Source organism: Balaenoptera acutorostrata, chromosome 2, assembly GCF_949987535.1.
Source record: "Balaenoptera acutorostrata chromosome 2, mBalAcu1.1, whole genome shotgun sequence".
Classification (NCBI taxonomy): Eukaryota; Metazoa; Chordata; class Mammalia; order Artiodactyla; family Balaenopteridae; genus Balaenoptera; species Balaenoptera acutorostrata.
In genome coordinates, this window is record NC_080065.1 from 62876170 (window position 1) to 62889764 (window position 13595).

At 40.7% G+C, this 13595-nt stretch overlaps 1 protein-coding gene across 1 annotated transcript in view; it reads left to right on the forward strand.

Moving 5' to 3' along the window:
• The window catches only part of ANKDD1B (ankyrin repeat and death domain containing 1B), a 56837-nt gene that overhangs the window by 12177 nt on the left and 31065 nt on the right, over nucleotides 1-13595 (forward strand). The window contains 2 exon segments of the mRNA XM_057540352.1: nucleotides 7526-7628; nucleotides 7724-7828. Of these exon segments, the coding sequence (XP_057396335.1) occupies nucleotides 7526-7628; nucleotides 7724-7828 (208 nt within the window).

Genomic DNA, 13595 nt, shown 5'->3' on the forward strand with positions numbered 1-13595 from the left:
AGCTCTAGAGCTTGCAAGCCACAACTACTGAGCCCACGTGCCACAACTACTGAAGCCTGTGCATCTAGAGCCCATGCTCCGCAACAAGAGAAACCACGACAATGAGAAGCCCGCACACCGCAACGAAGAGTAGCCCCCTCTCACCGCAACTAGAGAAAGCCCGCACACAGCAACGAAGACCCAACACAGCCAAAAATAAATATAAATAAATAAATAAATATTTTTAAAAATTAAAAAAAAATTGGCACTGCAAGCACTCCAACTTAATGAGTGTAATAAGTTGTATTACAGTTATAATACTTAAGGAACATGTTGTTTAGGTCTGAAAATTATCATTTGATTATTTTTTAATGTTATTTGGCCTGCAAAAGATGTTTTGGTAATAGACCTGATTGCCAAGAGTCTATTTTTATTTTAACATTGAAACCCAGATACAATAACTTTTTATTTTACTTTAATTTTTAAATTAACATACTGTTCATTAACTTTCTTCTTGGCATACAGCTTTATGAATTTTAACACATGTATAAATTCATGTAACCACTATCACAATCAAAATACAGAACAGTTGCATATCCAGAAAAATCCCTTATGCTGCCTCTTTGTAGTCAAAACCTCTTTGTAGTGAAACCCTCCCCTACCCTGGAAACCACTGATCTTTTCTCCATCTCTATAATTTTGCCTTTTTGAGAGTGCCATATAAATGATACCATATATAACCTTTTGACACTGGCTTTTTTCACTCAGCAAAATTTCTCTGAGGTTCATGTGTTGCATGTATCAATAATTCCTCCCTTTTTATTGCTGAATAGTATTCCAGTGTATAGATATACCACAGTTTATTATATCCATTCACCAGTTGAAGGACATTAGAGTTGCTTCTAGTTTTTGACTATAACAAGTAAAGCTGCTGTAAACGTTCGTGTACAGGTATTTGTGTAAGCATAAGTTTTCATTTCTCTAGTGTAAATACCTAGAGAAGTGAGATTACTGGGGCATATAGTGAGCTATATACAAGAAGCCACTAGACTTTCTTAGAGGGGCTGTACCATTTTCATTCCCACCAGCAATGTACTAGGTTTCCATTTGTTCCACATCCTCATCAGCACTTGGTATTGTTATTTTTCTCCCTTAATTTTAGCCATTCTAATAGGTTTGTATTGGCATCTCATTGTGGTTTCATTTGCATTTCTTTAATAGCTATTTATTATTAAAGCATATTTTCTTGTGTTATTTACCATTTGTATATCTTCTTTGGTGATATGTCTGTTCAAATCTTTTGAACATTAAAAAAATTGATTATGTTGGTTTTTTTAAATTAATTTTATTTGATCTTTGCAACAACCCTGTGTGCTTGGTACTATTTTTTAAAAAATATTTATTTGTTTATTTATTTATTTTTGGCTGTGGCGGGTCTTAGTTGCGGCACGCGGGCTCTTCGTTGCAGCGTGCGGGCTTCTCTCTAGTTGTGGCACATGGGCTCCAGAGTGTGAGGGCTCTCTAGTTGTGGCGCACGGGTTCCAGAGCATGTGGGCTCTGTAGTTGCAGCACGCAGACTCCCTAGTTGTGGCACGCAGCCTCAGTAGTTGCAGTGCACAGGCTTAGTTGCCCCATGGCATGTGGGATCTTAGTTCCCCCACCAAGGATCGAACCTGTGTCCCCTGCATTGGAAGGCAGATTCTTAACCACTAGACCACCAGAGAAGTCCCTGTTTTAATCGTTGAGTTTTGAGAGTTCATTATATATTCTGGATCCAAGTCCTTTGTTAGATATGTGATTTGCAAATATTTTTTCACACTCTGCAGCTTATCTTTTTAGTGTTTTTCATAGAGCAGAAGTTTTTAATTTTGATGAAATTCAATTCACTTGTATTTAAAAAATGAATCTAGCTATTGGTATTATATCTAAGAATGATTTGCCTAACTTAAGATTATGAAGATTTCTCATATTTTTCTTCTAAAACTTTTATAGCCTTGTGTTTTACATTTAGATTTATCATCCATTTTGAGTTAATTTAAGTATAAAGTTATAAGGAATCTGGTATATGGATGACCGATTTCTTCAACACCATTTGACACCAATGTCACCAGTTTTTAACACTTTTGCAGTGCTATTTGGACCTGTGCACTATCCATGAGCCAGTCTGAGACCTGGGCAGTGGTCTACCCCATAGTTCAGTTCCCCAAGCTTTTGTCACATTGTTTAGGGTCAGGAACATGTACAGGTCCGGGGGAAGGCCAGTAGTACATACACAACTTTATGGGGTTGCTTTCTTGAACTCCCACCTCTCCAAGATCATCTCCCCTACATTCTCCACCTACAGGACCCTTCTCCACCTTTTCCCGGTCTTCTGACTAGAAAGCCAAGGGTGTAGTATCCCAGCTCTGCTGTGTACTTCCCACAACTGTGTCTGCCTCTGGGACTAAGAGAGGAAAAAACCCCTTTTTCCCCCTCTCTCACCTGCACCCTCCTCTTCTGACCACAGCTCCTCGGGTCAGAGAGAAGGATTCCCTCTGTCACTGCTTGCCCAGTCACTGCTCCTACCCCTGCTACTGTGGGGTTGCAACTGTGGGAGTGAGGCTTGCCTGGGGCGGAACCAGAAGAGAAAACAAAGCAAAACCAAACAAAATTAGGATTTCCCCCACCTTCTCTGCCCTGTAGGGGCCCCCTTCCACTTCTTAGACCAGAATGGGAAGCTCCTCTTGGAGCTGTTTCTGTCCGGGCCAGTGATTTGTACTGCCTTGAGTTCCAGCTGGAAGGTATGGAAGAAAAAACAAAAAGATCAGGAAACCCTGATTGTATTTTGAGTTCTGGTTTTCTTCCCCAATCTACCTGCTGTCATTTACTTCTCAGAGTCCTCAAATAGCTGTTCCAAACGTCTGTCCAGAGATTTTAATAGCATGTGTTGGGAGAGACAGAGTGGAGTGTACTTATACCATCTTAAACAGGACCATAACCCTAAACCTTTGATATACTATGAAAGTGGAGAGAATTGTACAGTAAACACTGGTGTATCCATTGCCCAGGTTCAATAGTATCTTTTCTTTTAAACAGCATGTCTGAGGATTGCCATGTGTCTAATGTATTAAACACACTACTCGTTTATGTCAGAGTGTAAGTCAGTTATACCCAAAATGATGGAGAGAGCTTTTACCACTTTGTTCTCTCTGAGGCTTTTCCGAACATGTATTTGTAGTACCCTGTATTTGAAGCATGACTCTGGCTAGCATCAGCTTCTTGTAACTTTGCCTTGGGGGATTGAAATGCTGTCAGGTTGGAAATAGCATCATTCCTGATGTACTTCTGTAGTCTGCCTTGAAAGATTCATTCAGTTAAGTATTTCTGTAACTAAATCAATTATTTACAGTGGCATTAGAGCATAACTAATAAAATGCTTTTTATAATTCAAGCAATGCCATGTTTGGCCAGACCTGGCAGCTTCTTTACCTGAGTGATGAGCCCTCAGTTTGACTTAGCAGTTCTGTCTTTTGAGTTCTAACACCTATTTGCAAAGAGCCAACAACGGCACCCCTTCACCATCAATATTTATTCAGTGCCTGTTGTGGGTGGGTATCAATGCCAACTACTGGGGATTCAACTAGATATAAGTCCTTGCTACTCAAAGTAGGTCCTGGGGCCAGAAGCACTGGCATCACCGGGGAGCTTGTTAGAAATGCAGAATCTTGGGCCGCACCCCAGACCTCCTGAATCAGAATCTGCGATTTAACAAGATCCCCAGGTGATTGTTTCAGGAAGCACTGGCATAGATACAGTCCCCGCTTTGAGGAACCTACACTCTGTTGGGGAGCAAAGACTGAGACTGTAGTAGGTAAGTTGCGTGCTGAGGATCAAATGCATGGCCCAGAGGCTGAGGACTCCAGGGTCAAAGTGGGCAGCATCCACAAATCTGGGGAAGAGGCAGACTAGGTAAATGGAGGCTCTTACTCCAGATGTGAATAAAGGATCCCAGGTGGAGTGCAGGTGGTGCCCAGAGGATAATGCAAGCATCTACTCTCAGAGCTGCTTACTCTGAGTGCAAGTGTTCCCCGGGGAAGTTATTGACCTTCTTGCCTGTCATCAGACTGGTAATGAGGACAGGTTGTCGGTGTCTGTGGGCATTTTACACTTTATAGAGCATCAGGTACTGACTACGAATGTAATCTATGACTCATGCTCATAAACTTCTCAGGCATGTCAGTTTCCTATCAGAAGACTTACTTTTCATCTGTGAGGAGTGATTCTTTGCCTCTGAGGAACGATGGCTCCATTTGGAATTTATAGTTTCAGAGACTCAAGTTGTTTGCCTCTTGAATTCCTTGCTTTTGGATTTTATGATGGGTGTTTGAAATCCTTAAGTGTTGGCTGCTTTAAAATTAGGAATGACCTCTTAGGGAAAAATAGATCTTCTATCAAAATATGATTTATCACCTATCCCAAATATTTCTGGCCTCTTTTTTGACCATATGTGAAACTAGATTTAGTGTTATTGGGTGTGAAACATTGATTTATAGGGAAGGCTAAATTAAGGGGTAAAATTTCTTGAAAAACCTCAACTAGTTATTGTACATCATTGTTCCTTGGGAAAAAGTGCAGAAATTGGTAAGCATTTTCTTCACTCTAGACTTTAATAGACTGCCTCACTGTGTAGTGTGACAGCTGAAAGGTAAATATTATAGGGTATGTACGTTTAGAGAAGGGTTTCTCCACAGTGGCACTATTGACCTGTTGGTCAGGTGATTTTTTGTTGTGGTGGAAGTTGGGGAGGTTATAGGATGTTTGCAGCATCTCTGGTCTCTACCCACTAAATGCCAATATTTCCCCTAGGTCACAACAACCAAAAGTGTCTCCAGACATCTCCAAATGACCCCTGGGGGCAAAATTGCCCCCAGTGAAGAACCACAGATTTAGAGTTACATCTCCATAATCTGGGACTTGCTTTTTTACTTCTCCATACCCAAACTTTACTGAGAATAAGAGAAAACATTAATGCAATTTCTGGGGGCAGCCAAAGTAACTGCCAAAAGGCTTATACACTTTAAAATGGAAGACCCCCACAGACCCTCATTCCTTGTTTATTTACTTATATGCTATACATTTAGCAAATTGGTCTCCAGGATTACAAATACAGTTGATTACGAGAGGCAAATAAGATGTGCTGAGCAGGCTTACTTTTTGGAAGGCATGTATACAGAGGTTATGGATGATTTTTTTTTTTTAAGGTCCAGTACCATATTTATGGTGATTAAATACCTAACCATTTAACATGTACAATTGTACTATTGTTTTTATTAGGGTCTGTCTTAGCTTGGGCTGCTGTAACAAATATACCATAGGCTGGGTGGCTTCCACAACAAACGTTTATTTCCCACAGATCTGGAAACTGGAGAGTCCAAGATTCAGACGACATCACTGCCAGCATCTCATGAGAGCTGCTTCTGGTTTTATCCGCTCTCAGTGGAGAGCGGCGAGAGGAAGCAAGCTCTCTGTGTCTGTTTATAAGGGCACTAATCCCATTCATGAGGGTTCCACCCTCCTGATCTAATTATCTCCCAAAGGCATGACTTTCAAATACTGTCACATTGGGGATTAGGCTTCAACATATGAATTATCAAGGGACACAGACATTCAGTCCATAGCAGGGTCCTATCTTTTTAAAAAGGTGTCAATGACAGAGTTTTTGAGTGTTGAGCCCCTGCCCCATTTCCCCTATAAACCCTGTGGGTTTTGCTGTTGTTGTTTGTTTTCATTTTAAAAGAGATTTATTTAAAAAAATTTTTCAGCTTTATTGAGGTATGGTTCAAATAAAACTGTGATACATTTAAAGTGTACCTGGTGATGATTCAGTGTGTGTATACATTGTGAAAGGATTCCTCCCATCTAGTTAATTAACACACTCATCACCTCATTTCTTTTTTTGATGAGAACATTTAAATTCTACTCTCTTAGCAAATTTCAATTATATAAAAGTGTTATTAACTATAATCACCATGTGATACATTAGATCCTCAGACCTTATTCTTAGTTAATGGATGATTTTTTGACAAGGATAAAAGGAAACAGAAAAGCAGACACATGAACTTACAATTAAGGATCCTGAGGCTAAGGGTTAACTAAGCTGACCAAGATTACAGCATTTGAAAGTGGTAGAGCCAGAGTTTGAGGTCAGTTTCGTTTGAGTCTACAGATCATGCTCATCATGTCTGCTCTATAGACTTCTTTAACTTGGGACCTAGGGCGCAGGTCTCAATTTTCCTCAGGTTACAGCCCTCCAATCCCTCCTCCCTGAGACAAGTGTTAACTGCTGGCTGTTTCCTTTCACACTTCTCTTCCTGTTCATTTGGTGTACAAGTCTAAGTACCCCCAGCATCACTGTAGGTCACTAGGTCTTGAGCAAAATCTCTCCTTCAGCCTCTTTTATGCATGTGTGATTTTATAGAGAGAGTATATTTTAAATAATTTATGCATAAATAGAATTTTTTTTATAACTTCAGTCTTTTCTGTTTTTTATTTTTTGTGTAGCTTCCTCTTCTCCAGTTCCTACATTTAACAATGTGGGATCTGTGTGTTTATTTCAGTACTTTTCCTCATGCTCATATAATCATATCCACATTGTTAACTATCCACTTACCCACTTATAATAGGTATAGATACATACATATACACATATGAGTTTTTGGTCATAGCTTGTTTTATAAAAAATGGGATCGTATTATATTTTCTCTGCGTCTTATTTTCCACATTTAACAGCTACCTAATGGAAGTCTCTCCATGTCAATTGTTATAGCCCTAATTAATTATTTTTAATGCCTACATCATGTGGTATGACTGTTCCCTGATTTGTTCAGTGTTCCAATATTGATGGACATTTACCTTGCACTCAGTTTTAAGGGTTGCAATTAATAACCTTATTTATATAACATTAGGTCCTAAAACTTATTTTCATGGGATAGAGTCCCAGGAGTGGGATTGCTGGTTGTATTTAAAATTTTAATAGATATTGCCAGATTGCTTAAACTATAATGGTTTCATTTCCACTAATACCTTAAGAGAGCACATTTTTGGGTCCATTTTTCAATGGGTTTAATTGCCTTATTCTGTTGATTTGTAAGAGTACTTCATGTATTACAGAAAATAACCATTTATCTTTATTAAGATACATTTAAAAAAATCTATCATTTGTTTATTGTCTTTGTTTATCATCTTGTTCCTTTTATAACTTTTGAATTAAAACACTATACATTATAGTCTAGATTTTCGTCTAATATAGTTATTGTTTGTGTGCTTTTTTTGTATGTATGATATGATATAGGATTTAATTTTATCTTTTTCCAGATGAAGAACGACTTGTGCCTATACCACTTATTAAATATATTCATTGTCCCCATAGAATTGAAACATCACCTTTGCTGTATATTAAACTGTCATTTCTTAATTTTCAACAGTTAGGTATTAACCTAGCTTTTGTTGGCTGAGACAGTGTGGTGGCTCACCCAAGTGACAGATTCCTTTCTTCTCTTTTCTGGAGGAAGCATGGCTTGACAGTAATTCACCTTGCATCCTGGTCTGGAAGCCTCGAGATCACGCTCATGCTGGTTAGAGCTGGAGCAGACCAGAGAACCAAGAATCAGGTTGAGTGGATCACACCTGGACAGAAGCCCTCTCCTCACAGTGCAGGAGGAGAAGATTGCAGTGTAATTGTCTCCCCTACCCTGGCTCTCTTTAGGATGGAATGAATGCCCTCCACTTTGGGGCTCAGAGCAACAACGTGTGCATTGTGGAGTGCCTCATTCAAGATCTGCACCTGAGGGACTTGGACCAGCCTGATGAGGTGTGTTTGCCTTTTGGGGGACAGGTCTCAAATACACCCCCACTAAATTCTGCTTTCTTCCTGCCCTTGCAGAAGCTGCCAAAGCAGCCAGCACAGACAGACCTGACGCTGTAGCTGGATCCTCTCTCTGTCTGGCAGACCACAGAGCAGAAGGAAATTGTTGGTGCTGGTGGTGGCCCTAGCACCTGCATGTGGGGAGGGCAGGAGGTATTGAGGAAGCTACCTTTACTCCCTCATCCTGGCCAGGGGTGGACAGTATCCACCCCGTTTGGGTGCCTGCATTTTACTCGATTATGCCTGGCCTTTTGGGAATGTATTTGACCCAAGGCTGTGCTGTAATGAGCCATGGAATATAGTGCAATTTTACCATATCCATCTATATTTTTTTCCTTTCATAAGAAGTGATATAGTAACAGCTACCACTTATGGAGTATTCGTTAGTGTGCTTGGCCCAGAGGAATGCTGTGTCCACACATTATTTCAGCTAGAGGTCTAGGGCCTGACACGTATGGATGCTTAACAAATCATTGCTGGATGAACGAATTATACTGTTAATCCCCGCAGTAATCCTATAAAGAAAAAATATTTTACTTATTTTCAAAGGAAGTCTTATTTTTACTGATATTTGAGGAAGTTGAGGCCCAGAGAGGCTAGATACCTGGTCTGAGGGCTCCAAACTGAGAAGTGACAGAGCCAGGGTTTGAATTCCGGTCTGGTTGACTCTAGTCACCGTGCTGCACCGTCTCCCTTCTCAGAGGACAGTGGGCATTGCCCGTGTGCTAGGGACTGTCTTTTCCCTGGAATATCTCCTTCTAGGCTTTTTTCATAGGATAATATCCTCTGTGGGATTGGCATTTGGATTTTGAATGGAACCTCCTTTTCACTGTGCCTCTAGAACTTTACTTTCCATTAAAGTCTCTCTAGAAGTTAATCAGTAATATTCGCTTTGTGTCACCTCTTTTAAAAAACCTTCACATTTTTTTCTGACCTCAATCTTAAAAATAATAACAACAAAAGCCATTTCTTCAAGTGAAGTCTATAAATTTATTTTACTTCTTCTGAATATGACTGAGCAACTATACCTTTACAGCTTGGAGGCAGACAGACTTGGGCTGAGGCCTGGGCGTATATTAACTATGTGGCTTTAGCAAGTTCTCCAACTGCTGAAATCCTCAGTATCTCCCTCTGTGCAATGGGAATAATAAAACCTACTTCATGGTAGCACCAAGGCATGATGGGGTAGGGGGTGGATGTCTTGACCTCCATGTCATTTTTTATCAGCAATACCTCCATTCTTTGATAGAAATGATTTTGATGCTTCCTCATTCTTATATACAAATACCTATGCCAGTGAGCAAAATGGCAAGCCATTCTACCACCCCTTTCCAATCAGACACCACCCCTAAGCCATTCCTATGTAGTAATATATCAGAGTAGCCACTGTTGGAATGCTTAAATGAGTTAATGACTATAAAGCACTTAGCGGAGAACCTGGTACTTGGTAAGTGCTCACTAAATGTTAGTTATTATAACAATTATTATAGGGTAAAATGCTATCTAATTTCCTCAAACTGATAACCATAATCAAACAGCATTTAATGTCAGGATGAGGAAGTCAGGCATTCCAGCTTGATCCAGGCTAACTAGGAGTGTGGCCTATGAGTGAATTCCATTCAATTCAGTTCAGCAGATATATGTTCAGGACCTGATTTTTTGTTTGTTTGTTTGTTTTAATAAAAGGTATTTTTAACTGAAGTACAGTTGATTTACAATGTTGTGTTTGCTTTCTGCTGTAAAGCAAAGTGATTGAGTTATACATATATACACATTCTTTTTACTTTCTTTTTATTTTATTTTTTTTTATTGAAGTATAGTTGATTTACGTGTTGATTTCTGCTGTACAGCCAAGTGGTTCAGTTATATATATTACATTCATATAATCTATGTATTCTTTTTTATATTCTTTTATCTCAGGATATTGAATATACTTCCCTGTGCTATACTGTAGGACCTTTTTGTTTATCAGGACCTGTTTTGTGTGAGAACAGGACTGTCTTCCTTTTCATCGGGCTCTGGATGCTTTCACGGGAGATGGCTGTGTGTGGGGAGGGTCAGGCAAGCTGAAGGGGCTCAAAGGCCAAAGCAGTTTGTGGGGAACCTTCCCCACTTCTGGAGCTTCTGCTGGCCATTATCTCTTCGGCAGGCTCTGGGCTGGTCCTGTTCCACTCCTCTTCCTCCAACCCTGACTATTTGTTGGGGAAAAGGCTGAAGAGCCCTGGTAGCGGACTGTGCAGAGCCAGATAGATGTGAAGCTAAGAGGACCTAAAATTAAGATGGGTGGAGAGACAGATGAGGAAGGAGCAAATAATGAGTCCACTGGGTCATCTAGGGAGAGAAGAATCTCTGAGTCCAATTTTAGTCCTAAAGAAACCTGGATTAATCAATAAAAAGACAAAGTCTGTCCTTTTTCTGAGATCTGTGAGTGAGGTCAAGGATACTGGCAAAAGCCAGTAGGAACTGGGATCAGGAGCTCAGGGTCAATTAATTCAGCGTTGGGTTTTCCATCTGTATTTGCTTAAAGATATTGTGGAGCTCATGAAATGCACTGTATAGAAAAGACTGCTCCACCTTCACAGCGGGCCTTCTTCCCTAGTTTCTTATCCACAGAAAGTGATGGAGAGCCTTTATACCTGCCCAGTGTTAGTAATCCTTCTCATTAGCCTAGAGGGAACTCCAAAAGCTAACAAGGAAAGCCTTACAGGGAGGAGGTCTTTATTAATAAAATGGATTTAACTAGTCCTGGAAGAGATTGGGTGAGATGGGAGAGATGGAGGACCCTGGAGTATACTGAAGCTTCTCCCAACTCCATAGCTCTAGAAATCATGTGGCCTCTCCAAGGGAGAGAGATTAGAGCAGCCAGGAGAAGTCATAGGTAAAGCAGTCTAGATATTTAGAATCTACATGTAAACTCACACCTAGTGATCAAAAATAAATACTCAGACTAAAATGTTTGGAGAGGGAGGCACACAGAAGGGAATGGCCTCAGAGGCCACTCATGTATCTGTTGAATGTTTATAAAGTTTGGTGGTATGACGTTAGGTTGGTTTCAGCTGCATATATCGGGGAACTGCCACTGGTTTAAAGGAATCTATATACGAAGTCTCTAGAGGTCCAAATGCAAAGAAGCATCCTTTTTTGGAGGACTGGGGATAATAATCATGATGGGATTTGAGAAGACAGTTTCCTATGTGGGCCTGAGGCCCACATCTAACAGCCTTGGATTTTATCAAACCTGTTGACTCCCATCTGGGGAGAACTGACCCAGCAGCTCCCCTTCACACCAGTTCCATGCCTTCATAGTCAACACACTACTCTTTCGGTACTTTTTACTCATGGCAATGTTCTTGTTCTCTCTCAAATCTCTGGTTATTCAGGGCCCTGCTGGTTTTCCCCTTCAACTAGGGTTCTGCTGTGGATTCCTGATCGCAGGGTGAAGGGAAATGTCTTGGGTGTGTAGACATGCCCAGGAGGCACTGGGGGGCTTCATGCTGGATTCCACCGGCCTCCTCTCCTCAGAGGCTCTCCAGGGCACCCCCTCTGGGATCCCTGTGGGAAGGGATGGCCAGGTTGGACTTAAGGTGCACATTTAATGGCTGTTTGTGAAACATTTACTGAACTTGGTAACTTGTCAAATAACCCTGGCAGTAAACTTAAAAATGAAAAATAATTTCTAATGAATAATTGCAACTCCTCAGACTTATTCATGTGCAATTTAAATGCATTGAATTAAGACATATTAGGTTAAATGCACATTAAGTTAATAAAGGCAAAAGGAACAGGAATTCTGGACCCTCCTTATTTTTGATAATTAAGAAAGGGATTCAGGATCCCTTCCTGAGCTGGGAAGTTGTTGTGGTTTGTGTGGGGCTTGAAGCTTGAGGCCCCTGACACCAGGCTCCACGGTCCTCCAGGCTGGAAAATCTCCCTGCCTTCCAAGTGAGGGCAGTCTCAGTCCTCCGAGACTGCACTGGATAGAGGCCCACTTGAGCGTAATTTAAAAGGGTTGGGTGGTTAAAAAATGAAATAAGACATAAGAAACTGTATATTTTTTTAAAAACCCACATTTTTGAAATTCTTGTTGTTATTTTGCCGAATAACTTGTACTAGAGATGGGAGAAAAGATTTGTATCTCATTTTACTGTCACCTCATCTTTCTTCATGCTACCTTTTGATATGTTTATAAGATAGAGACTACTTTAAATGTTCTTATTTTGTGTAATTTGGCGTTCACTTTTTTTCTTGATGATAACATTTTCTAAAGGGCCTACAAAGTTTAAAGTAATAGCTGTTTTCTTGGCGAGGAAAAATGTTTCATCTTTGATAACCTCCCATTTCTCACCAGACTAGGCTTTCTTTGTGGGTGGGTCCTTTGCCACTCTGTTTAGGCAAGCAGACATACAAGACTTTGTAGCAACCAAGGATAAAAGAACAAGGCCATTTTAAAGTTGAACAGACCCCTGATACTTCCGGTAGTGTGTGTCCCCAGACAGCTAAATATGTATTAGTTAGAATTCTTTCTGTTATGAGTGACAAAAATCCAGTTTAATCTAGAATAAACATTGAAGGTAGTTTATTAACTCCTAACTGAAGAGTTTGAGGGTGTATCTGGCTGGCTTCAGGCATGGCTGGATCCAGCTCTTTTTTTTCCTCCCAACTCTTGGCTGTCTCTGTTGGCATTATTGATAGTTTTACTCTCCACATGGTGAGAAAGATGGCTACAAGCAGCCTCAAGTTTTATATATGAAAGCCCACAGGTGACTCTGATTGGCCTGTGGCTTGGTACGTGACCATCCTGAACCAGACACTCTGACCAAGGGGTAGCTGGTGGAGGAGGCAGGAGCTGTAATGAACAGCTCCACAAAAATGGGGCACAGGGGCTGTTCTCCAGTGGAAAAGATGGGGACAGGAAACAGGTCACCAGTGCTCTTTCCTGCTGTTCCAGGGCATTAGCAACCTTTAAAGGTTGTCTCCCCCCATTTCTTGTCACCTGCTCCCCAGCCACAAACACACACTCACACTGAGTTACGTACTCCCACAAATCGCCCGCTCAGGTCCTGCATTTCATTATGATCACTCGTATGTGTGTTCGTTCGTCTTCCCTAACAGACTCTGAGCCTCTTAACGTCGGGGTGCCATATTTTTTATCTTGGCCACTCTCGCTTAGCACAGTATCTGACATATACATAGGTGCTTAATAATTGTTGAATAAACAAGTGACTGATTCATAAGGATGTGTGACTAAATGTTTTCATCTAGTATATCATCAGTGTTTCTCATCCTCCTTTTTGTGATTTGTTTATATGGACCTTTATCTGTTGTCAGTATTCGAAGATATTTGTATAAACCAGACACAGTAATTTTGGCTCTGTCATTTCCCAAGAGCTGTTCATGGCTCAAGACTAGATCTTGATCTTCAGTTAGGGGTCTAATCTCACAAGCAGCAAACGGAGGCCCCCAGCAGTTTCTGTCTCTTCCCTTTGCCCTTCCTTAGTGATGCGATGAGAACCATCGATGATGAGTCAGGATTTCAAACTCTGAAGGGCTGGGGATGTAGGTCTAATTGACCACATATCTGGCTCAAGGATATAAATGAGGTGAATTTTTGGTGCCAGTTTGTTTCTCCGGCCTCCCTACATGCATGAGTGCAGAGCCCCGGAGGGCTGATCTATACACACATTTTTTTTGGCCATTTATATTTTAGCACTTT